This window comes from Amblyomma maculatum, chromosome 7 (assembly GCF_055883805.1).
Source record: "Amblyomma maculatum isolate TAMU_Amacu chromosome 7, ASM5588380v1, whole genome shotgun sequence".
NCBI lineage: Eukaryota > Metazoa > Arthropoda > Arachnida > Ixodida > Ixodidae > Amblyomma > Amblyomma maculatum.
Genome location: NC_139350.1, coordinates 101,583,054 through 101,609,636, shown reverse-complemented (window position 1 = coordinate 101,609,636; position 26,583 = coordinate 101,583,054). Strand labels below are relative to the sequence as shown.

The 26,583-nt window shown below is 45.9% G+C and overlaps 1 protein-coding gene across 1 annotated transcript; it reads right to left on the bottom strand.

Annotated features, from left to right (window-relative positions):
* Window positions 1-74: 74 nt before the first annotated feature.
* On the bottom strand, window positions 75-25,060 carry LOC146184160 (kelch repeat and BTB domain-containing protein 12-like). The gene is made up of 9 exons (XM_084608500.1): window positions 24,830-25,060; window positions 21,040-21,246; window positions 18,380-18,588; window positions 7,084-7,322; window positions 5,317-5,509; window positions 3,908-4,104; window positions 3,355-3,465; window positions 2,378-2,569; window positions 75-172 (listed from the first exon to the last, which is right to left on the bottom strand). Exons 1-9 carry the CDS (start codon window positions 25,058-25,060, stop codon window positions 75-77), a joined length of 1,677 nt encoding a protein of 558 aa, XP_084464626.1.
* Between the last annotated feature and the right edge of the window lie 1,523 nt (window positions 25,061-26,583).

Sequence of the window (26,583 nt, the reverse complement as noted above, 5' to 3'; positions counted from 1 at the left end):
ACGCGCAACGCTGTCACACGAGCAATACCCACCAGCTGTACAATTGAGGTTCTTCTACAGTGGTTGAGGTTCTTCTACAAGACGTCATCTTGCTCCATGGTGCTCCACGCCAGCTGCTCACTGACCATGGCCGCTGCTTTCTTGCTTGAGTAGTTGACGAAGTCCTCCGATACTGCTCCATTAAGCACTATTTCACCACCGCTTACCCTCCACAAGCAAACACGGCCTCACCGAACGCCTCAACCACACGCTCACAGACATACTCTCAATGTATGTTTCGGATAACTACCGGAATTGGGATATTACTTTGTCTCTTGTAACAGTCGCGCACAATTCGTCTCGTCACAACAGAATGGGCTACCCGCCATTCTATTTTCTATTCGGCCGCAACCCTTCCCTTCCGTTTGGCAACGGTCTGACTCCCTCCGCTAATGCGACTTCCTATGTTCGTGCCGTCATCTCCCGAGCTGACGCCGCCAGTGTTATTGCTCGACGCCGACTTGCGTCCTCCCAAAACACTCAAAATCGACGCCATGATTCTCGTCATCGGGATTTCTATTACTCCCCGGGTTCTCTCGTCTTGCTTTGGGCTCCCACTCGCTGAATTTGCCTGTGTGAGCTCTTGCTGCGCTACACAGGCCCCTACCTTGTTTTATGGCCAGTGACTTCCGTGACATGCGAGATGACCCCTGTGCATCCGCCACAAGAGTTTGCTTTGAAACGTACCGATATCGTTCGAGTCGCCCGAATGAAGCCATACTACTCCAGCTGCAGTTCTCCGAAACATAACGCACCGGGACCGTGCTTTTCGCGGCAGGGGTAATGCTACATGTAGATGTCATTGCGGAAGGCAGAAGACGACGATCAACAACCGAGACAGAAGACAAGGTTGACGCGGCTCAGTTTCCGTGTGCTGCTGTGTCATCAGCTGCTGCGCTTCTCGGACAAACCTTCCAAAGTATCAATATCTATATCTGCGAAGTAATTCTTGTCTATTTCCGCTTTCAAGCCGATACCACATAAATGAGATAGACGCTTGGCAGAAGTAATGCAATGCATGCCACTAATCTCTACAACAGCAGTTTCCACGATGTCACAGAAGCGTGGCGCTGTCTCTTTTACAAAGCTAGGGACGAAAATAAAGAGACAAAAAGCTGCTTCCGAAGATAACCAGAGAGCCAGAGCGCCAGGCCAGCGCTTATCAGTGCGTCCAAAATTGATGGCCGCGGAGGTGACGATGTCTATCCTTTTCGTACGCCGAGCGACAAAGCAGACGATAACGGCCGTGGTCTAAGCCAAGTGCCGAGGACCCCTAGACATGGAAATTAGCATACTCTATCCGAAGAGTGTGCTCCAATAAATATGAGACAGTATCAGTGGACGCTGCGCTTGCGCAATACTTCCGCCGCTCCTTCTGCACTCAGTTTCGGCTGCGTGCAGAAAAGTGCCAGATGTCCTCTGCCTTGAAAGACGCTGTAGTGAAAGACTCCGGAAATTTCGACCACCTGTGGCTTTTTAGCATGCACTGACATCGAACACAGCACACCAACGCCACTTCGTTTCGCCTTCATTTAAACAGAGCAGCCGGCGGTCGGGACCGAACCCGGGAACGCAGGTACATATTTTATGGTCAGGCGGCACACAAAGCATAGAAAATAATATGCCTCTGCCCATGGCAGAGAACTCAGGTACACCAATCAAGCATGTTAGCACTTTACCATCGCGGGGTTCTAGAAATTACATTTTGCTTCATTTAAAAAGCTGATATTGATGTCACTTTGCTCTTCACGGCATCAAACCCCCCATTGGGACCACCCACACCACTAAGAAAATTAAAACGTCAATTACCCTGTTTCTGTTATAAACAGATAATGAGAGGCGTTTTGTAACACACCCTTTCCGTAGGGGGGAAACTTTGCCCCTGCAAATATTGTTTCTCTACTTTGAACTTACTATATTTAAGAAATTTTGAAATTATTCGCTCAAACACCAGTATACTTGTAATATTAGGCCTGAGAATGATATGAAAAGTACGACGAAATTATTTAATTCCGAATAATATGAAATGGGAATCTGGCGTTAGCGTAATCCTACGTTGGCGGGTATAAAATATTAATAGGGAACAAACCTTTGAAGGACGTTTTCCCAAGAGCTTAAATTGTATGAATCGGCGTTCATTATAACAAAGAACGCTGTGGAACTACCCTGCGCTCTCTTAGCGCCAAAGGGCATGCCATATACGCCCTTATAGAACAAGTAAGAGATTCAGCCTGAACAAATAGGCCTGCAGTACACGTTTCCACGTTTCAGGCCCCGTTGCAACAATAGAGAGTTCCTTAGAGGTGAAATTGTTTGTGCAGCAGTTCATTATCATCACTGGTGCTAAGGTGGGAGCTGCCGCCGTATCCGCCGACGATGTTGATGCGGCCGTTCATCTTCTTCATCCGGTGGCAGCCGCGAGGGCCTGGCATGCGCTGCACCACTAACCAACACTTGGACGAAGGAGTGTAGACTTCCACACTGCTGAGCATTACGTGGCCGCCGTTACCACCGCTCACATAGAGCTTGCCTGCGCCAAAGTACCAGCACCGTCATAAGCATCTGGAGCGTTCAGCCTTATATTTGCTCTTCCCATAATTTACACTGTCCTATCTAAGCGGAAAGACACGGATTCCACTCTGACATGAGCCTGCTCCGACGTTATTGGCGTTACTTGAAGCTGGCATTAAAAAAGGTAGCAACACTTCACACCACTGGAATCACAAAGGCGTTAGCGAAAAGACGAATGCGGAAGCAAGTAAACCTCACAAATTGTGCAGCTTGTATTCGTTGGCAGCGAACGCAATTAAGGTAAGCGGGAACAAGGTGTGGCTATGGGCAAGCGACTTTACGGTCATGCTTTTTATGAATGCATTTTAGGACTCTTAATATCGAGGGCCACCCATATTATAAAGTCTTCTGGCTAATGACAAGTGCAACACCGTGGTATCAATGGAATCGGAGGAGGCGCTAAGACCGTAACTAAGGGTAGTGTAAGCCACTACTTTTATCTCTTGTGTTGTGCCACAGAAAGCACTGTCACCTGTCAGCTCGATTCATCGAACCATCACTGTGACAGAACAGAAGCCCTGATGCTGAGAATATAGTTCTGATGAAGCCAATAATGAATTCTGTACAATGCCTTTCACAGCTTCAAGTGATATATGAGACCTTTATTTAGGCTAAAAGGGAAGGAAGCACCCACAAGCATTATGCGTCAGTTAAGTAAAGAGTTAGTTCACAACCGTATATTTCTTCTCGTTAAAATGTGCGCGAGACATTGAGAAGCGAACAGTCTCTCGCATTCGAACCCACCTCTGAAGGCGTAAGCTGAACCACTGCTAAGTGCCCTGTACATCGGGGGCACTCTGGTCCCATGATTGGAACCGGAGTTTAATCGCTCCACGGTGGCAGTGGAACCGACAGCTGCATCGTGGAGCCGGAAATGAAATCGACTACAAGAATACTGAAATGTTTAGAACATTTTCAACTTCAGCCATAATAAATTCTTTCATTTACGGTAAGACTGGTCACCATGGCAGTCCTAGTGTAACGCGATAGAGATGGTTATTTTATGCTTAATGCATTCGACCAAACTTCTCTCAAACATGGTTGATTTTGCTAGAAGGCCTATAGAATTACGTTAGCATATCTAGGCGAATATTTATTTTATTCTTCACAGTTATGTTTTTGAGGTCTCTTCACTGTCATTCGAGTAAAACTTCCCCCGCTCATTTCAACTAGAGAAAATGTTATCACCTTTACAGCGTGATAGGCTGTACGCATGAAGTGATACTATTACTGTATGGACTCATGATGCTTCCCCTATAGGTTTCAGGCAAAATGGCTTAACAGCAATAGCTCATACCGTTCTCTCCCCCGAACGCGTAGATCTCGTTCATTGCCGCAACTGGGACATAGCCTCGAGCTACATGCATGGCTGAGAAGGGCTCCCATACACAGCGCTCGATGTTGAAGCAGTCGCAAGAATGCAGGCACGCCTCTGCCTGTATTCCACCTTCTGTGTAGATGAACTTTACCGCCACAACTACGCCAAGAAATGTCCTGCATGAAAACAATTCGTGCGTCAGCGATTTGGCCATGAACAGCATGCCAGGCAACCAATATATCTTGTGATTGGAGATAATCGTAAAAGCAAATGCCAAAGAAAATATTATTTCGCGGTGACATTCAAGAAAAAGGCAACACATGGCGACTTCATGAAATATAATTTAAATGCTGGCGTTTCGCTACTGCCAATGATCTTCTCCCCAACACTTCTCAGGGCCACCGAGCGATCGTCCGATTAGTTCATTGAAGCTGCTGATGACGTGACGGTGAGAATGTTCAAGAAAAGATACAATGGAAGATTAGCTTGCCACCACGACGAAAATGACAACGGTGAAACTTGGGTGATCCGCCTCTGCTGAAGCTCTTGAGCTATCCACCACCAGAGCATTTATGGGACTGACGGCTCGAAGTCGCGATGGGCGGCTGGGCGGGGGGGGGGGTTGCGTGTTCTTGTCTTTTGGTTCTTCGAGTCTTTGGTCTGATCTGGTCTCTGCTCAGTTAATGTGTGCGCCTTGTCTTCAAACCTGGGCTGGGAGTTGGGCAGCGGTAGTTGCGGCTGGTGTGGTCTGGGCAGGAAGGGCTGAGGCGAAGCTGTGCGGCGATATCTCAGGGCTCTTGGTCGACAGTCCCGGAGTACGAATGGCGCGGATGCTCCAAGTCGAGGATAAGGATGACGTACCCCGCACGTCCACGAATATATTACGTGCTGATTAGCAAGAGAGCGGCACAACATGACGACAGGATGAACGATAATTTTATGGCTGGCCTAGCGCTGTTGCCGATCTACTGCGCAAGTGGCGCTAGGCCAGCCATCCAATCATCGTTCATCCTGTCACCATGTAGTGCCGATCTTCTTCGTAATACTATAATTGTGAGCTAAAGGGTATTGGATGCTAGAGCTTCGCTGGAATAGGATGAAATCAGCCTCCGGGGCATTTGTTGTTCGTTACATGTAGTCGTGCTCAAATTGCCTCGTTTACGTTTGATTTGCCGCTGATGGAATGATTAGTACTTCGAATCATGGCTTACACAAGTCCGTAAAGACATGCCCAAATTAGTACAATAACTAGGAGAAGCATCGTCGGAAGAAAACGAACAGCCCAAAACAATATTTTTCAGTTTTAGTTCGAAATACGAGTGGGCATTATGTTACACCATGGCTCACTTTTAATGACATAGCCCAGAAATATGGATAATGCATCTTGCCTGGGTGATGTTCTGTGCATGGTGTGCAGCAGCCAGAGCGAGGCTCGTGGACCGTACGCCTTAACAGCAACCCGGCACACTCTGGAGTTGCAGCCTCCCACCATATACAACTCATGAGGCTCGCGGCGAGGCCAGCACTCGGGATTAGTGCAGGCGAAGACCACGCAGCGAAACTGAAACAGGGCTGCAATTGCTGCGAGTGAGTCGTGAAATGATGCAATTTCGTCATGTGATCGAACAAAAATTGGCAGTTTATTCCAGCGTGTTTTCAATCTAGTCACCTATGAAGAAGATAAAACACCTTGGGAAAAATTAACGCTGTCGCTATTTGCGTGAACGTGGTGTGCTGCTAGATGGGAAGGGGCAGAGCTTCATAAGTCTATACTCGGAGTTAAAGAGCTGAGAGGGAATATTATTATTCATAACCAATGTAAATTGAGAAAAAGCGACTAAGCGACTCATGTAGCAGCCGCTTTTGTAAGCAAAGAAATATCTGAAAAAATGACCTGGGCAACAACACGTGCTATAGCGCTAGCCATATGTCAGTCAAAAGACCTTATGAGTGCCCAAACATGAATGGCAAAAAGCAGACGCAAGAATAACCGGAGGAACGCGGGTCGAGACATATACTGTTATGATTTTCGTGTTCTACCTTTTCTGCTCTTGGACACGGGTAAGGGCATCTTGCTTTTGGTATGAATCGAAATACAAGTGCTAGAGTTTCAAAAATAAAGAGCTCAGATATTATTGCAATTGCAGGAGCAACAGGCGCATCTTCAGTTCTATTCTGTGACAGTGAAAGGTTGAGAAAATCGACAACACCTGGCTCCCTAAAAATGTGTCCTTCACTGCTGCCTTTTATCGACATAGACAACACGATTGAAATGTATTTGATACTGCTCATATATTCACAATAGTTGAAGCAAGGCGTTGGGCGCTCACACTGTACCTGTCAGAAGCCAGATTGTTCGCTCAGCTTCCGACCTGTGGCGCTCTTTTGGTTGTAGATGCACAGTATTTGGTACAGGTGCAATATAACCAAGCACTTGGGTAGTGGTAGGTATTATCTCCTTCAAGATGTTCCACATAGCGATATTATCTTGCGCAATCCCGACATACTGAAAGGCTCTGATTAAAGCTGACTGCTATGATTCACACGTATTTGACTTCAGATCTCAGGAGAATTTCATTTAGTGGGCCTGGATGTTCAGTTCGTGGCAGGTGTACCAGATGCAATTCATGTCTTGAATGAGCGTACGTCAAGTGAAACGGTAGCGGCTTCGTGGAGACAAAAACATCTGAGGCTACAAAAGCGCTCAAAGCAGGCACATAGGTGCTAATTTTCAATCGATGCCAATAGCGTGATTGTATACATCTAGAAGACAACCATTTTCTTGCGCTTTTCTGTTACTGCATATACATTTCCGCTGGCGCCCTTTTGAACTCTTTCATGACTGACGTAATAGATCGTGTAATCCTCATGCTTTTCGTCAGTTAGTATGAGTAGGTAGTATGAGTATGGCACGGCATGTATTGAGTGGACGATCCATATATTTCACCTCTTACTTGGTTGAACTGGGTCGTTCAATATTAGGCAACCTAGTGGAGCGACAAGCTTATCAAAGAAGAAGGAATACCCGTGAGGGCTTTGTGAGAGGCACTAATAACACAGGATGATAAATTTCCTTCAAATGCAACACAGACCGTGTTGAAGATTTGTAGAAAATACAAATTATGGGATCCAGCTACTCAGGATATGCAACTCACCTCTGTTTCGTACCCAGCGTTCAGTGCTTCTGCTCGGCACAGCTTCAGCTTCGTCACTCTCGGAGACCAGTGAGCCAAGCGCTATGCACACCTGCAGTTCGATGTCATCGCAGCACCGCAGCAGAAGTAAGCTGGCCGAACACTTGCAGGGTCCTCTGCGCAGGTCTCCGCGCACTGTCGCGCGGTATGCTCTGGTCTTCGCAAAGGTCGGACACAGCCTTCGGAACATGTTAAGTGTCCTGCGCCACACCACCATCGGACGGTCACCATCTTGGACTTAATGATCTGAATCAAGCCACAAAATCAGCAAAGGAAAATGAACAACCATTGGGATAAGACATGTTTGCTGTCATGGCCGACAGGAGACCTTCGGTGATACTGAACTGAGAAATGTTGCGAGAGGCAATGAGCTTGCCGGTTTCTCGGCTTTTATTTCAGTCACATAAGCCATTTTAGTTATCCAGTCATCAGCCGAGATGTCAGCAATGTGCATACTGGAAAATCCGTACCGGTGTGGATAAAACTAAATGGAGCACGTAATTTCCTTCTAGACATTTTTACGCGTTGCATAATTGAAACTGGCAGTCGTGGTATGTGCGAACCCGCCTCAGTGCATTCTCACTTGGACGGTTATTTTCTTATCTCCAGTGCAGAAGACGTGATTTTAATTTGAACGGAAAATTGTGCTCCGATTACTTATGTCACCACCTGTACATGCTCATGAATAAAATGAAGCCTTTATATCCGCCTTAAGTAACGTATGTGCACACACAGTTGGTAAATCAGGAAAAAATGTATCGCCTCAAATTTAGTCGAATTCGCGTTTATGGAATTTAGAGTCCTTAATTAGTGAAACGGGGCTCGAAACACTGGAAGTGATAGGTGAATATTTCTTCTTAGGATTAAGAGTAACAGCAGATCCAGACTACGATCGAGAAGTAACAAGAATAATAGGATTGCAGTCGAGCCTATTTGGCGTCTACTCACATATTGATTCTGATCAATATCTCTCAAGAAGAAAGTATATAACAGTTGCATCTTATCTGTGCTCTCTTAATGATGCTCAAACGTGGAGCATAAAGGAAAAGGTTCAACTTAATTTTTGGACGGCGCAGGGAGCTATAAAATAGGAAAGGGTAACTGTAGCGTTAAAAGTGCACAGTAGGACAGAGAAAGAACTAGAGGTAATGACATTCCAAACGAAATCTAGAATAAATGTGCATAGCCAGGACATGTGTTGCGAAAAAAAAAGGATAACCAATGATGGCCAAGGTAACAAATCGGATTCCAAGGAAAGGAAGGCCTAGTAGGTGGTGGAATAATGTAAAATGGGCGGGTGAGGTTACGACATTTGCTACTCCAAGTGGATGCACCTAGCACGAGACCGGTATCATGATATCTTTCTAGGAGTGTGAGAAAGGCTTCACATGGATTTAGGCATAGTCCGGCTGATTATGATGAACGGCGTTCGACAGTGAGAATTCCACAAGACCCGTTTCAAGTGGCAAGCAATCAGTGCCCATTGTCTTTCGCCGATACGAAAAGGTTTCTTCAAGCTGAAGTAGAGCTTGTTGGGCTAATTGGATAAGAATTCGAAACAAGAATATAGCTGCGCTATAGAGATACGGACAGAGAAGAGGCAAGACAGACTAAAACGCAGACCAACAATTTTATTTCCTCAAAATTGTTAGGCGTTAATACGTGATCTCCTCTGCTGTCTAATCGTCTAAAAAGTACCAGCTCGGGAACAAAACACGCACTAGTTATCAACACGAAGGAAAAAAAACTCACGGCAAGGAAGATAGCCTCAAGCTTAGCCAGACCATTATGTAAGGTCAAATCAATAAAGTCATTCAATCTCACGAATCACCAGAGACAACCATCAAAGAAAGGATTGCTATTAGGCGCAATTACAGACCAGTAAAGCAGGTTAAAACAAACAACAAAGGTAAAATATGACACCATCTCCTAGCTGCGTCCAGGAAAAAATGGCAATGGCTTAGCTCGGCTTTGCCAGTATATACGGAGCGAGAGGTGCGTTTCTCTGGCTGAGCTTGCTGTCATGTATGTTTAGAAATGGGAGACATTGGGTACGCACATCCTTTGTTCATTTTGTTTGACAGAGACGAAGACTGCCCGATCATCTGAGAAGTAGCATGCAGCGATCTCGATTTTTTATATACAGTATTTCGAATTGGCGGTCTCCAAACGCAGTCGCGTGAATTGGATTACTCATCGGTGTCAAGTCCATTTGTTGCAACAGTCTCTCGCAAACACAACACATCACCTGAGTACTAATTGAACACTCTTTATTCAATGGCTTGACTTCATCCCCACTGCCTAACGTCATTCTCATTCAAGAATCGCGCGCTCTTGAAGGTATTCCGGGCTACCGGGCCCTGCATGCAGCCCCTGGCAACGATTGTGTCTCACTAGTTAGCACTTATATTCGTCGGAACCTCCTATTTGAGGACATCACTAATCTAGCCTTTTGTACGTTCTCAATTTTTATAACCCCCTACAGAGTACAAGCTTTTTAAACCACTCATGCTCTTAATATTAAGGTTCTATCTAGACTCCAACTTCTTGATAGGTGCGGACTTTAATGCCCCACACGTTATTTGGGGTTGCCCACACACCCTCCGACCTTGCTCCATACTTAATGACGCATTAAACGGAGTTCAGTTAACTTTTATAATACCCCAAACTTCATTACTCGGGACGGTTACAGGCCCCAACAATCCACCATGTCAGACCTCACAATGGGCCGCGAACGGCAGGATGTCACCTGCAGGTTACAGATAAAAAACTGCTCAGCGACCATTACATTATGGAAATCACTCTCCCTACCCGTAACCGTTCGTGTAAACGTAAAATTTCCCAAACAAAGGGGATACCTTTCGCACTATTCACGACACCTATCATACTACTGGCAGTCTTCAGAGCTGAACAAAAGCACTCAAGCAGGCCCAGAAAAAAGCTACGCAGGAGAGTTCCACTTCCGCGCCCTCAGATAATCCGGACCCTTACCTTGAACGCATTGGGAAGAGGCGGAAACGACTCTTGTGCACGCTTCGCCCTCAACCCAACAATTATCGCCTGTCTGAGCGTGTCACCGAATTGACGCGAAAGGATAAAGAATACTGCGTTGCACTTGACACGAATTAGAACAATATTTCTAACGCCATCAATGAGATTCTATATAAAAAAGAACTTGTCACTTACTCAGACAACTCCTCGGGCCTCAACTGGCTCCTGTTCTCACTAGCGAGCACTCTATTCACAACTATTGGCGGATGCCTTAAACCCACTCCGAGATCTCTGCATTCCTCCTCTCCTACCTAGTCTTTATCCTCCGTACACTGGTGCTTGCAATGCAGAACTCGGTGAGCCGTTTACCCTCTGGAATCATGACTGGACTCTAGAACAACAAAAGTGGAAGTCATTCCCTGAGCACCAGATTACGTACTCACTCATTCTAAATCTCTCTGAGAAGGACAAAGAACATTTGCTGTGCATTATAAACTTATATTGGGAAGAAAGCGCTCTCCCAGCAACTTGGAAACAATCACTTAAAACCCTACTGTCAAACCCAGACAAAGAAAACTGCTCTTCAAAACCTCCACCCAGTTTCTCTAACATCATTCCAGGGAAAGAGCACGAAACGGATGGTGCTCAACGGCTCGAGGCTCATCTTGAACCCACAGACTTCTTTCCCCCTCAACAAATTGTCTTCCCAAAAGGTGTGTCTACTCAGGACCTTTTTTTCTCCTCTTGCATGAACTTGACCCTCCGCCCTCTTTCCAGATCCAAGGTATAGTGGCCCTTGATATGCGTAAGGCCTTTGACAACCTTGCCCACGTTCCTCGAATAAACATCCTTGCCTCCACTTGTTGTGGTCCAAAGATGCATGGCTACCTCACTGAATTTCTCCGCGAGCGCATGGCCAAGTTCCGTCTCAATGTTTCTGTACCTGATCCTTCAGCCCTCACACGTGTTACTCCTCAGGGCGCTATTCTCTCACCCATCCTTAACCTTGAAATGGCTTCCCCATCTCGTATTCAAGCATCTATCCCAATCCTAAAACATACATTTTACGCAGGCGGCCTTACTCATTGGTGCATATCTTGGTCTCCTGGGGCCCTACAGCAAAGTATCGATACAGTCGCTGGTTAATCTTGGCAAAGTAGAACCAATTCCCGCACCTGAAAAATCTGAATTGCTGCTGATAGCAAAACCTCGCTATGAACGCCAACATAACCGCCTAATCAATCTCACAATGACAGGTCACCCATCTCTCGCGCATCTTCCTGCCGGATCCTTGGACTTCATATCCATGAGAAACTAATCAGGCCAATGTATCTACAAGCGTTAAAGTTTGTAATCAGCTTACGCATCTAGTTCGCCGAATTGTCAATAAACACGCAGGGCTACGCGAGGGTCAAGCCATGCAGCTTGTCCATGCATTAGCACTCAGAAAGATTTTATACATAGTTCCATACCTTACTGTAACTTGTAGCCGAAGACATTACATATAGAAAGGTATTAGACAAGGCTTCCTTTAACGTCTGTGTAGTACACACCTCCTCAGAGCTCCTCTATTCTACGGGGCGATTCTTGCCCCTAGGAGACCTCATACAACAACATCGAGACCGGCAAATGGCACGTATTTCTAGCACCAAACACGAACCTTGGATACTAAAGCAAGTTACAGTCAAACCTATCTACCTCTCTCTAATTATCCTTCCTTCCTCGCTCCCAGATAACCTCAGTCTAACCCCCATTCCAAAAAACGTTGCACCCTATATACTACCCCAGGCAGACGTTCCGCTCACATTTGCAATCATGTACAACCTCCTGATTCCACTATCACCCACAATGGTGCGTCACGAACTAACGTCGGAGCGGCTGCTAACTCAAATGAGAACTGCAACGAGGTAGTGACGCATAAAATCGGTCATTACATAGATCCTCCTCCTTCAGCGACTCTCGAGACCCTGCCAGTAGTCGCCAGTATTCAAGACCTCGCAAAAGCACCCCCTAACTTTACAGATTATACCATATACAGTGATTAAATACAGGCTATACGCACCAGTCATACGCGTCGCATTACGGAAGAACTTCAGGATGATCTGCACAGAGCTCTCACCAAACTACGTCCCAAAACTGTCACACAGGTGGATTCCTGGCCATGCTGGAGTCGCAGGCAATGAGGCAGTGCATCACCTCGCCCGCGAATTCCAACACCATACACCTGGGACTCCCTGGCCTTATCCACCCACGTGGGACACTACTCTTCCCTACACAAAAAAAAATCAGCATAGACTATGACAACGTTAGAGCAGCCCTTCGTACACTTCCTATTCCTGATAAATCTCTCACTACCACCCAAATACGCATCCTTAGACGCATACAACTAAATACACTGTTTACGCCTACCCGATCGTTTCTATACCGAATCAGACATTCCTCCACATGCCCAAATTTTTCTGAACTCTATACAAACTTAGAACATTCCATACTTTCATGCCCTGTCGCAATTCAATCACCTCGCTTTCCAAACACTCCTCCCTCAGCGTGGTGGGCTTCGTTAGCCTCTGACCAGTTGAAAGATTCGTTGGCCTTGGTGAGCCTGGCCCAGAACATCCTTGACTCTTAGTTATGCAGTACAGTGATTTCCACCTCCTCCTCCTGTGTCCAAACGGACTGCTCGCAATGTTTGTGTCAAATGTTCTGCGCGTAGATGCATTTTCGGAACTTCAAATGATCAGCCACCCGACGTGCCTTCACATCCTCTTCTGTTGGTTCCCGTTGACTGAACTCTTCCATAGACCCCATCTCAACTGCTATTCGATTCATTGCGTTCGGCAGTCTGACATCTCCCTTTGTCAAGCCCTTGCTCTCTTTGTTCGGACGTCTCCGCTGCTCTCTTCGCCTTCTTACTCCCATTCTCTCTTTGCTGCTATGTGCTGCTTTTTAAGGTCTGAAGGCGGTTGCGTTTCCATGTAGACGAAACGGAGAGGCGTCTGTGCGCTGCGCGATGTCAGTGCAATATCACCCGGTGGTCAAAAATATTTCGTAGCCCTCCACTACGGCTCCCTTCCTTTCTTTCTAATTCTGTCTAAACTTCCTCCTCACCCTAAAGCGTGACTCAGGTGTCCACAGAGCAAGTGTGAGATTCTGCACCTTCCTCTTCCTGAGAACAAATTAATCATCCTTAGGCTCTGCATTCTGGCGTCTCTGCTTACAAGACATTCTTCCCTTTGTTTGGATGTATCTGCTGCTCTGAATATTTGTGTCTCCAGTTGACAAGACGTTCGTCGTTTTGTTCGCGCGTATCTGCTGCGTTGGCAGTGGAGGCGGCACTTGGCCGCGGCGGCGACGAGCTCTGACCTCATGCGCAGCACACGTGTTGCTCCTCTCCGGTTTTTCCGCAAGCGCATAAATGGCCTCTCTCAAACACGGCGAAATGCTCGGTTAGGTAGTGTAGTGTAGGTCTCATTACAAAACATCGAAAAATTGTGGGGGTTGATGCATGGTTTCAGTCAAGTGATAGAAGAAAAGCTGCCTTGCCGCGATTGCCTCTAACACCAGCTTTTCGATCCGTGGTTTTTTGTAATCTTTATTTCAATTAGGTTTTTGGGGAAATTAGATTCTTTCGTATGGACACCTACATTTAGCAAGGTCAGCATCAATTTTGTATATTTTTTCTGGTGTATTGTATATAGATTTAGAAGAAAGGAAAGGCGCGGCATCTGCTTTAGTCCTCCAACGTTGTTAAGCGTGAGAACTTCCGTGACGCAGACGGCTATTTTCATTGGTTCACATGAAGGGAAAGACGCAGTATCTGTTACACTTGCTTATGTGGACCCCATAACCGCGCCGTAAAAAAAGGAGGAAGGTTGGAGTGAAAGTGGAAAGCGAAAGACGAGCTATAGTGGAGGGCTACGGAGTAATATAAACAACCTGGCGGTCATTAACATGTGCTGACATCGCACAGCACACAGACGCTTCTTACTTTGGTCTCAATGGAAACGCAGCAGAAGCGGTCGGGATCGCTGACGAATCGTAAATTAGGTTTTGTGGATAAGAAGGAGCCTTACACCTTTGAGTGGATGCCACGGAATTGTGGACACCTACACCTAACCAGGCCAAGATCATGTTTTCAAGTTTTTATTGTATGTTGTGCATTAGTTGATAAGAAAGGAAAGAACAGTAACTGTCTTTCACCTTGAAGGCTGTTCAAGGTGATACCGCGACACCCAGAGCTGCCTCTCTGTTAATAATGTGTGGTTCACAAGGGAGTATCTGTCATACTTGTTCAATGGGCACTACATCCGCGCTTTAAGGGAAGGGAGCCACGTAGGAGTGAAAGCGGGAAGAAGGGTTGTTGCCCGGCCGCGTTGGTGCAGTGGTAAGACGGACGAATACTGTGTCGGAGTACCCAGGTGCAATCCCAAATGCCGGCGGCTACATCTCGATGGAGAAACAAGAGTGACAGATACTAATATTGTTAGTAATAAGGCTAAAGCCTTTATAGCCACGTCGTTGTCGTCAGCAAAAGTGTCACGCTTTCGCGGCGGCTCTGTTTGATCGAGAAGATATGACGCCATGGAGTTCTCTCCCATTCACTGAGCACCACCACAGTATGTGTGAGTGCGTGCCTTATACAGCCATCTACCAATCAATGAATAGTTACTAATATTTGATTAGGTATATATTATTACTCATTAGTCGTAGTTGCGCAATACATCATATAATTTCCTAATTACTGAACACTAATTACAAATTATTTTCTAATTACTAAACAGTGACAGTCGCCTAACGAGGTTATTGTTACTAATTAATGTCATGCAACACGGACTACAGTATGCGCGAATACATGCCTTAAAAGGTCATATGCCCATCAAGGCCTAATTACTAATTATTTGCTCATTCCTATTTTATGAATAATAATAATAAATAACTTATTATTATTAATAATTTCATTATTAGTTGAAATATTGAATAATCATTTATTTATTAGTAATTGTGTACTTAATGATTGATGACAAATGAATTGCAATTATTGTTCAGTGACAGTTCAGTATTTACCTATTTAAATACTATATAATTCTGCGCTCCCAGTAAAATCACGTAGCAGAATGCAGCACTCAGGCTTTTGACTTTCATCACTTTAGTCGCCAAAGTGTCGTCGAATTTTTATTAGAAAGGGGTACCGAAGAGGAGCGCGACGTAGTAACTTCGATCATCTGGGGATTTAACGTTTGCTCACATCGCACGGGACACAGACGCCTCTCCGTTTCTCCTTCACCGAAACGCAGCAGTCGGCATAGTAGTCGGGCATTTTAACCACTGCACCACCACAAGGGGGCAATTACTGCCTCGCCATTAAATTTAGGTTTTGGTTAAAGGAAGGCGCTGTATACTTTTGGGAGGAACACCACGAAATCGTTTACACCCACAATTATTTAGCTCAAATTCATATCAAGGGCAAATTTAGTCTCACATGAAAACCTGCAATACTATGCGCAGTGGAGATTTCGATTTCATTGTAAATTGGCTTATAAGAAAGGGAAAGCGCTGTATCTGTCAATGTGAGAGCGGGCACTACGCTGAAGGCTCGTACCAGCTACCGTAGTTAAGCTTTCGATTCGAAAGGCACTAGGTCACACTAGCACAGACCGTGCGGATCAGAAAATCCTCATCAGAAAAAAAAATATATATAGCAATTATTAAAACAATAAATGCATTTTGCATTTGCAAGCCTTCTATTTCCTTGTCGGATAAAAACTTTTTGTCCATGGAAGGTCAGGTGTAGCTTCTGTTTTGGCCTGCTATTGGAATGTGTCTTTCGTTCGTGTTTGTCTTTATTTTTATGCGCTTTTTGTGTTTTTGAAAAATATCCTTTTTTGTCAGCGCTCGCGAAGCTCTGGATTTTCATCGGTTCAACATGCTTGAATGCGCTTGCTTCGTGTTCTTTTTCCTTTCTTGACCAGTTTTTTTTTTTGTTGGTTTCTGTAATTTTTGTTGCCAAGCAACACTACGCTACTGGTTGAGCCATTTCGCGTGGCACAGCGTGGATCATTTTTCACCGATTTAAGAGGCCGTCCACTCCCCGCTCCTGGCACGTAGACCTAAGAAACCGGGCTTAAAACCTCCGTGACTAAGGACTAGCGAATATACATCGGTTAAGCGCGGTGTCAACCGCCAAGCGGACGGCTTTTTGCTGGTCAGGGGGTACGTCGCTTCGCAGCAGGGTCTCACAGGCTTTTCTAGTTTTAATGTTGCTTAGTGCTCAGAAACTAAGGGCATTTCCAAAGAATATGCTCGAGGGTCCCCCATCACTTCGCAGACTTTGCATGTTTAATTTTTCTTTATCATCTATCTGGGTGTGAAACAACAGGACAGGTTTTGGGAAGTTGTCGGCTTGTAATCACTGTCAGGCTATGGCTTCTTTATTATTAAGCTAAAATCCGGTGGCGCCATGAATGTCTACCAAATCTATAATTTTCAATCACTTCGTTGTAGGTTTCCAAACGCTCGTCCATATCCTGGCAGTCGGACGGCTCCGCGTTTGCCCGGTGTAGAGATCTTGCTCCAAATCATGGGCCGGCTGGTTTTCGGGGACGGACGTGTGTGCTGGGACCCAAATTAGGGTGATTTTGCGATACATTTTAGCCACAGCCGATAGAATGTGGTCGGCTTCTTTCGAGACCCTGCCTTTTCCGATAATTCAGATAGCAGTTTTACTGTCGATAAATATCAATCTTGCCTTCGTTCCGACGAAAGCCAGCGCTATTGCAACGTCTTCAACCGTGTCTATGTTTCTGCTCCGGAAGGTGGCAGAGACGACTGGTGCGCAGCTGCCATCGACTACCACGGCAGGCTGCGGAATCAGCCATGATATGCTTCCTAACCTTCTGCCGACAGCAAAAGACGTTGCAGGGCGCCGAAGCACCGGGCCAGGATGAGGGATAACGATGACATAACCAGCACCACTAACCAAATTTGCGGGTCGGCAAGCCGATGAAAACAGGATAACAGACGAAGAGAGATGTTCGATGACCGTGAGATGACGTTTACTGAATCGCTGCGGGCCTAGCGCAAGCGCTCCTGCCCGCACTACTGCCCGCTTCTTCGTGGTCTGTAACAAAATTTTGTACACATGCTTATGATGTTCACGTGCTGGCTTCCTTTGACGATTAATTTGTAGCTGAGATAACTTATATATGCCTCGAATTGCTCGACAAAATAAAATTGTAAGGGTGCGTTCGTGTGCGTTTTGCCTCCTTTTTGTCCTTTTCTCGATACCGCCACTGTTTTTCAAGCTGGCGATTTCTAATTATTATTGCACCAATTCTAACTAAGGGAAACATTTTCGGCCACATCTTTGTGCATACAGAATCAAATTAGTGCAAGAATGTCTGTTTTTTGGAAGCGATGCTTCCTTGACGAGGCTCGCCGCACTCCGGCTCGGGCCATGTACTCAGTGCAGGATGGCCTCCTCATGTGCAAGTATCTTTCTGATCAGCTAGCAGAATATGGGGAGGCGCCGTTTCTGCGGTGGTGGCACACGCGTTATTTTGTTGAAACGAACGCAGGCTGGTTATTCCATGTCTTGAAGTATTAGCTGGCCCTCTAGATTTTGTGCACTGTTCACCGAAATGAGAATTTGTTCAGTTTTTATGTCTCTGCTAGCCTCCAGTAAGAGGGATACGGTTATGAAGTGTTTGTTTTATGATAGGACTCTGAACAGAGCTCCTAAGGTACGGCTTCAACTAATTTTGGTTCTGAAGTGCTTAGAAGTGCTTTGAAGTATATTACTTTGCTATAAATCACGGACTGAAGGCTCCTTTGGAATGGATGTTCATCCATATGTCATGTGTGAGAGTGTTAATAGTCTTTCTCCTTCTGTATCCATTAAAATATTCTAAATGTCACGGAAGAGCAGTTTGTTTGGCTTATAAGGTTTAATTCTTCAATGCAGTTCAGCTACGTGAGGCGCCCTAGGGAAGTACATGGGCGCATGGCATTTTGCTGCTATCCAAAAGGAGGCGCCGCGGTCGGTATGGAACCCGGGTGTTCCCGTCAGTATAGGTGAGGTCCTTAACCACTTATACATCGCAGAGTGACAGTGCTGTTTTAAGGCATAGCTGAGCTCGTTTGTTCGCTTCAGTGCTGCAATGCAAACTGCAGTTGAGTAGATGCTATGAGAAAAGCGCAAAGTCGCGTTTACATCCGATGGCGTGTGGCGCGCTTATGTACTGATGCGCATACGGAACGTGTCACTCACGTTTCTGAGCAGAGGCCGACGCGCGAGCACTGCAGCAGGAAAGGCAGGCTGGCTTCCAACTCTGCTGCGGACATCAGGCTTCGCGTGAACCAGCGGCGGATGGCGAACAACAAGTCAACCTCGTCGCGCACGTTGAGTTCGCTCGAGGAAAATAGCTCGACGAGCAGCGGAGCTGGAACCTCTTGAAACGCGCTGCTCCTACGCCACGCCTGCACAAACCACACAAAAGGCGGGATTCGCTGTATAATTCCGAAGGTGCCAGAAAGTCCAATTGCCGATAACCTGGCCATCTGGGTCAGCAATAAATGCGTGAAGGCAAGAGCAAAGTTCATTCATTTTTATGGAAAGGTCTGCAAGGAAAATTACAGAAGGGGTGGGTGAGATAGAACAATATTATTTTAGGTATGGATAGTATTCGGCGGCAGAATTAAAGTGAACCGGGTTGACGACGGTCGCCGCTTCGCATGGAAGATCATTCATGTATATCGCTTTCATATTAACGGACGGCAGGTTAGAGCATGCAGCATTGGAGAAGGGGGAAATACATTCGTTGAATATGTCATCAGTCAAACCAAAAAACCAAACAAAAATGTTGAGCTAGCAACAGCCTCTAATCCTTGCTAATACAGTTAACCCGTGTTTGATTCAGAGGGTTACATTTAAAATCTTTTGCCACTTCAAACCTATGTCTCTGAAACGGTTTTACTTTTCTGGCGAAAGAACTGTTCACGCTGGCTTTATTAACCCCTCTTCTACAGCCTCCCTGCCCAAAATATTAACGATAATGTTCCGCAGAGACCTGTAATACTTCGTACAAAGTGTCACACTTCATGTAAGTTGTAAATAGCATTATTATAATTTCTTGACTTATCATGTAGATGATACGTTCATGTAGATGATATCACGATGACATCATCTACATTATACTTGATACCGAGTAGATGATATCAAGTAGATGATACGCTTTAAACAGGAGAAAACAATTCTACAGCCAGCCTTTTACCACAGCTTATATGTGAGAATTCGAAATCGTTACAATAGTTCCTGAAGGGCTTTATTACGTGACGTCGCATAATGATTATTAGTAATTATACATCACTATGCGCAATGTTTTTCTAAGCACTACACCTTAAAGTACGATGGCCTCATGCTTGGTGTAATATGAGTCATGATTACAACAATAAAAATCATTACTATGTAAAGCAGGTACTCGGCTCTGATATGTTCACCGCTTGATGCTGAAGAGAACGACAACAAGCATGTTCAACGCGCGCGACGGTCAGGAAATAAATCGACGACAAAGCTCGCTTTGACGCTCGTGCGTGTGCTGACACAAGTCTCACGACTGATCGCAGAACGTTCCATTGACTGTTGACGACGTATCGCCCTGTTCAAGGTCTTCTGCAACAACTATAGGTATAATATTTTACAGACCGCTTACCTTATAATAATGTGCTTTGTAAGCGCTGACGGATCATACGTCGCAAGAGTCATTATATGACTGAGCTCACAAGACCTTTAAAGGTCACAAGAGTTTGCCTTTAGTTATTCTTGACTGCATATTTACTTACATGCTCTATGGTATCGTATACCGGCGTAGTGCCGTTACAAATATTTTGTACCATGGACGGTGAACGCTCACTCTTGGTCATAATTCTTACGAATGAGATAACCTTTCTACTGTTCACGTAATATATGTATGTATTAGGCGCCTAAGTGTTGCGTTTTAATAAATTTTTCTACTTCTGCTACTATTACTACTACTACTACTACTTCTACTATTACTACTACCCCTACTACTACTAGTAAGTAAATGCGGCTGACAACGTACTACTGTCGTCCCCGTTGTGCGAAATACAGTGAACAGCTTTCGATGTATGGCATTAACATTCCCCTTATCTGCGACATGAACGATGCGAAAATTAGGTGAAACAAACATATCACTGCAAGGTTGAGCATATTCCTGAAAAAAGCCTGGAGTTCGGTTTGTACACTATTGCGTACAGAAGACGTCAGTTTTCATTTCGCCAGTGAAGTTTATGAGCCGATGAACAATGAATTGCAGGCATTAAGTAAATATATCTCATACATCGGAAAGCAGCACCTTCGCAATCGCATCACAGAAAGAACGCACGCGGTTTTGCTGAGCCATGTACAAAGACATGGTGAGGCTGACGTTTTCGAACATTTTTTCTTGAAGCCTCCTGAGGCACACGAGGCTTGCACACTGAAGGATAGGAATCAAGGGTTAACTTTTTTTTCATCGAGGTTAGTTCTATGTTTTCATTGCGTACCTGGAGAAAGCTTATGCAATGTCAAGCCTTCGCAGCACCGTCCGGGCATCCCAGGTAGCAAAACCTGAACCAACAAATCTGCAGGACATGGCTGCACTCGCTCCTTGACCCGTACAACTTCCATGCCACTTTCATGATGCCGTGAAGCCCTGAATTTCTAGTTGTAAGTATTAAAGCATAGCTTCCAGAATGCGCATGTCAGTTAAATGCAGAGCTCTATACTAATATCTTCCCCAGCATCCTGTACCTTCAATAAGCACATACGCCGAATAGTTTTGGAGTAATCTTACTGGCGGTACCGACTTGAATACGGTCTACCACTTTGCACACCTCAACCCATCACAGACCAACTAAGTCTTCGCTCACCGCATCAAAGTGCTCGCGTACGAAGGAGAACACGTTGTCGTGGAACCTCGGCCAGTGCTGATCCTGCGCTGGCTGCGCCATGCCGAGGCAGTCGTCGATGTCAGTGCTCTTCAGCACGTAGTCCTGGCCCAGGTCGCGCGCCTCATCCATGAGCAGCATGTCGGCCGCCGCCAGCACCTCAGCCACATTGTTGTTGTCAATGCGCAGCTTCAGCGATAAGAAATATAGCTTGTTTTACTGCCGTACAAAATTGCAGACGATAACGTCACTTCCTAATGCGAAATTCGAGCGGTGCTCATCACCCGTTTAGGCTTTTCGATAAACTGAGGCAAAGAATTAGGGGAAGGTATGTATGTGCAATTTCAGACGTTTTATTTTTCAGACATGTTACTCCTTCAAGAAACACTTCACTAACAGTTCTTTATTGTCATAAAGAAAGTTTCAAGTCGGAAAAATAGACGGATATAAGTTCAACTCGCTGCACCAATAGCTGGTTCTTAAATATGAGGTCTATGCAAGCATTTCGCGAGGTTGTCACAGCCGTGAGAGGCTTTTCAAACGAGAGGAACCGGATGTTCTCCCGTATAAGCTGATAAAAAATCCTGTTTGTCTATATATCTATATGGTTTATTTTGGTTTGTGGGGTTAACGTCCCAAAGCAACTCAGGCTATGAGAGACGCCGTAGTGGAGGACTTCGGAAAGTTCGACCACCTGGAGTTCTTTAACGTGCACTGACATCGCACAGCACACGGACGCCACTCCGTTTCGCCTCCATCGAAACGCAGCCGCCGAGGCCGGAATTTGACTCCGCTTCATTGGACACAGTCGACTGCTAAAATTGGTGTGGATTGATGGGATGTTAATGCGTGTCGCAAGAAGGGGGGTTCGCAGTGGACGAACAGCGGTGGCTCTGCATTTAGGCTCGGGCGGTGTACATATCGAGATCCGCCGCCACCGATCCAGCAAGGCCGAAACTCATGCCCCGCGCAATGATTTCCTTTCCTTGGAGCATGTTCGTTGCAGTTGAACTCAACTCATTGCAGTGCTATTAAAAATAATAATAAGTTCCCAGGAAGGGAAACGCACATAATCTTTCACAATTGTTTCTGATAATTGGTTTGCGGAAAGGGAAGGCGGTGTATCTATCGCACGTTCTCCGGCAAGTGTGTGTGGAAGGTACACTGTCGCACCTGTCGTGTGGCGTTCCTTGGCGCATGTTCAAGTATGAATTGCAGATGGCAACAACGCCAGTCAATGACACATCTCGCAAAATCTTGCGAACAGATCCCGCGCACGCGAGATTTCGACCATGAACTAAAAAAGACCGTTGCGTTAACTCTTGACAGTCTCTGCCTTTCCTTTCCTATAAACCAGCACACAAAATCTGGTGGGTCTGTCCACAAAAATTCACCGGGAAGGAGAGGCATAGTGCTTAGATTTAATTTATCTATTTATTTATGGAGCTGATCATGAGAGAGAACGGCAACGCCGGGAAACAAAAGAACGGGTCCCAAAGATCTTCGCTGTAAAAGGCAGTGTTTCTTGTTCTGCGTCTCGTATATTCGCGAGATGTTTCTGCCGTGCTGTGCAATGTTAGTGCACAATAAAGAACCCCATTTGATCGATTTTGCCGGAGCCTTCCACTACGACTTCTCTCAGAGCCTGAGTCACTTTGGGACGGTAAACCTTCTGAAAAAAACTAAAATATTATCTGTCATAGGATATAACGTGATGGTGCAGTGGTAAGAGGCACGACTACTGTGCCTGAGTATCCGGGCTCGATCACGACCGCCGGAGGGAGCAGGCAGCCCTTGATCAAGAACGGTTAAGGTGAGCTGCGGGCCATACTCCTTCGGCACAACAATGCCTCCACTCTCCCGATGTGGGACAAAATATAGCCAGTAGAGAGAATTGGGAGACCCTAAATCTAATCGCGGATCCTGAGCTTCAGCGGAACATCGTCCATCTGGCGGCGGATGCTGCTATATACGTCAAGGCTTGCGCGGCGGCCCCGTTTTAACGCGGCGGCCCCGTCTCCAAGGCCTGCGTGCCACGGGCCGGTGTGGTCGGCTCTTTTTCTGGGGGAATATAAAGTTCTTCCGATCATTCATTCTGTGCTCGCCTGAACGTTTGACATCACAGCCGAGCACGGGAACACCGCATGTCGACTTGTTTCTAGGCCGCCAAAAGTCGATCACGTGAAAATATTTGGTTGAACTTAATTGACCTTAAACGAGCTGGATGTCCTCGGATTGATCTTGAAAAGACTTTCACTGTTGACTTTCACCTTGACTTTTATATGCTTTTTCTCGTCCACTGGCAATCCAGTGGTTCTTCATTTTTTTTAATAATAAGTTCGACGAAGGGCTTTCTGGCGGGCTGGTTGGTGCTGCGCTGTCTTTGTGTTCGTGTTTTCTGTCTCAGTTCATGTTTCTGTCACGCAGTTTAAGTTTGACCTTGGCTGAACCTTGCAAGTCATGGGCAGCGCATGCCGCAGAGAGCTCCTGACCTCGAACAGTGAAGCTACGGCTTCATGTTTCAAACGCCTCCACTACGAATAAAATTCCTACCCCTCCGATCAGCAGCCGACCCCTTAACCGCCCAGGCCACGCCTGTCACGTAAGAGCTATGATTTAGGTCTCCTTGTCCTGCGTTCTCGTTGTCTCCATGGCAACGCAGGGTCACGACGAAGACGGTGTCACCTCGGTCTCCAGGAGGTAGCGTATGGCACGTCTGATGCCGCCAACTATGAATACCAAGTTGGGCAACGAACGCGCACCATCGCCGCCTAGCGGAGCTACTCTGAGTCCGGAACGGAAGAAGCTGCGGTTCTGCACTGTAGGATCAGCGGAGTTTTTTGAAAATAGCACTACAATAGACGCAGCTTCAACAGCGTTTGCCTTCTAGCTCTTAAGTGGTATTAAGTGCCTCAAAAATTTTAAATTTTGTTTCTTTACGCTGATCTTTCGGAAAAGATCAGTAGTGTTTCTCTTTTTGGTGGGCACCTACTCTATTTAGGCCATGACCACTACGCGTACATCGCCTGCTCCGCACATTGTACCTGCACTGGGAGTCGCAGTGAATCACGTGGCATGACGTCACGCACACGGATCCGCTGAACCGCCTGAAGATGAAGCGTTCTATGCCAGGTGGCTGAGGTTTACCATGGACGATGTACAGCTTCTGATCTAAAAACTGGGTTTTCCGTCAATACCATTGCCCTTGGCATGCCTCAGGGAAAACGTATTGCTTATAGAGGCAGGACACCATTTCTACTTGAGCAAACCCTATGATTGAGTCACAAATTTATCCCATAGGAGAAAGGGGCAATGGGGGAGGCAGGTTTTACGCTTAGTAGGATATGGTCTTGAAGACCAGACTCTGGGCTGCGCAGGGCAGGGCTGCTCCTTTGAATGAATACTGAGTGGTTCTGGTGAGGGGTTGCGAGCGCAGCCCCCCGATTTGGTCAAGGCTGGCTCTGGCCGGGAGTAAATGACAACCCAAGGAGATATAGATTGCTCGGTAATTGAGGTGGCAGATGGCAGGACTGGGAAAATTGCGAGTCTGAATCCGGCGTTTAGTCAAAAACAGTGCGCATGCATCGCCATGAATTGTGAGGATGCAGCATTGCAGTACTGTTATTGTTACATTTCACAAAGGTTGGTGAAATTTTCTATGATTCTACACTCTCTAGGTTTCTATGGTAGCCGCTGGTGAAACCTAACGGCCAACCTCGGTTTTTTCTTCCTGCCCAGATTCTACACTCTTGTTCCCGGCGCGTAGGCTTACCTCGCCCATGTCGTAATATACAAGGAGTAGGCCGAGGTCAGCTGCCGAGACACCCTTCAGCAGCGGCCATTTGCTGGAACCGTATTCCGGGCCAAGCGCCACCCGAAGGAAAGGATTTGCCCTGCATAGGAATGATCGGTGGGTGCTGAACTCGGAGCCGTCGGCCGTTGGAATCAAGAAGTCACAGGGCGCGTCACCGCCGGGACCAAGCAGTATCGACAAGATCGACATTTTTCCCGAGCGAGGTGAAAGCGCGTCCTGCCAAAGCTATGCACTGTCTTCTTCTTTACTCAAAGTCCACGAGCTTCGCGTGCAACATTTAACGTCTTCTTCTGCTGGGCTCCGAACTCTAATATTCCGTCTGAAAATAACTTCCCCAGTAAAGCCAGGTACCGAACCGAGAGGGCAAAAAATAATTAATTATTGCAGCGCAAGTTTAGGTGATGAAAAGGAAGTGGCCTGGGGCTGTTCCAAACTTTGACGAAGCATTTTTGTACATGTTCCCCTAGTTTGGGGTCGCATGGGGATACGACGGTATTTTCAATTTTGCGCAGACCTCTACTTCTTGAAATTAGCAACTCCGGTTTAGAAAAAGCACTAATATCGCATGAAAAGTCCAAAGTCTTGAATTGCCGGTGCGACGCATTCTTCATCAAGATATTTGTGAATGTGGAATATAAGCTTGACACAAATTGTGCCGCGTACCCATCATTCACGATGTTCGGTGAGAGTTACTGGCATTATATTATAAGTTTGTAGGAGAGTGGAACGCTTCCCGGCCAGGCACATATTATGTTCAGTTCCGCAGTTGACAATTTAGTCCAAGGTGTATAGTTGCTACAACCAGTAAAGCGTTCTTAATAAATGGTGTAGACTCGACGAAAATCATTCAGAAAGACACTATTAGGAGCGAATGATGGAGCTAATGTAGAAAGCCATAAACGCGATAAGCCCAGTAAATCCAGCGAGAAGAAAAGACAATATCGCGGCAGGGGACAGCGCCAACCCACAAAAAAGAAAACGCGGCGACACAAAACATGTAGGTAGTACAGAAAGGACAAGGCATAGCACAACACTGCAAACAAGAATTAACGGTCAGCGATGCCCTTTGCGATGCTGATGTTATTTCCTGTCTGGAAATAAACTGTAACAGAAAAGAATTGCATATGGGAAACGCAGGAGGATTGAATGGAATGAGTAAGGTTTTGTCTGTGCAAAATGATTAGGACACATAATAAGTGGTAAGTGACGATGATATTTTGTTGCATAATGAGCACCTCGGGTTACAAAACAAAGGTAATTGTAAGTGTTAGGATGGCATAATAGAGGAAGCAGTATGCAGAGACCGATCTCATATATAACTAGATTACTTGGTAATCTTGACTAGAAAACCTGACTAGATTACTTGATAATCCTATGTCCTGTCACTGCAACGAAAACCAATCCTCGCTATTACTGCATCTACGCTACCACGCATATAGCGTTTCTTCATGTTCTTACAAATGCTTTTCCATTCATTTAGGCCAGTTATCTGCTGAACTCAAGTTTTTTTTTTTTTTAAACACTCCCGGCAACCTATATTATATGGTAATATTAAATTTGATACTTCTAAAGCACAGCTTTTGTTCAATCCCGGGACTGATTATCCCTCCCGGAAGCTCAAGTTTCATTTTATTAAACTCACCCATCGGGAAGCCACGTTCCTTTCTTCGCAACGGGCACTGCATATCTATTTAATGATGGGTCATTCACCT

Bases quoted from the DNA above. Each gene is read 5' to 3' on its own strand.
- LOC146184160 (XM_084608500.1), bottom strand. From the start codon at position 25,060: ATGTCGATCTTGTCGATACTGCTTGGTCCCGGCGGTGACGCGCCCTGT. The intron at 18,589-21,039 runs GTGAGCGAAGAC...TGGTTTGTGCAG, and splicing joins TACGCGAGCACTTTGATGCG to GCGTGGCGTAGGAGCAGCGC. The intron at 173-2,377 runs GTGATGATAATG...TTAATGGAGCAG, and splicing joins CAGCTCCCACCTTAGCACCA to TATCGGAGGACTTCGTCAAC.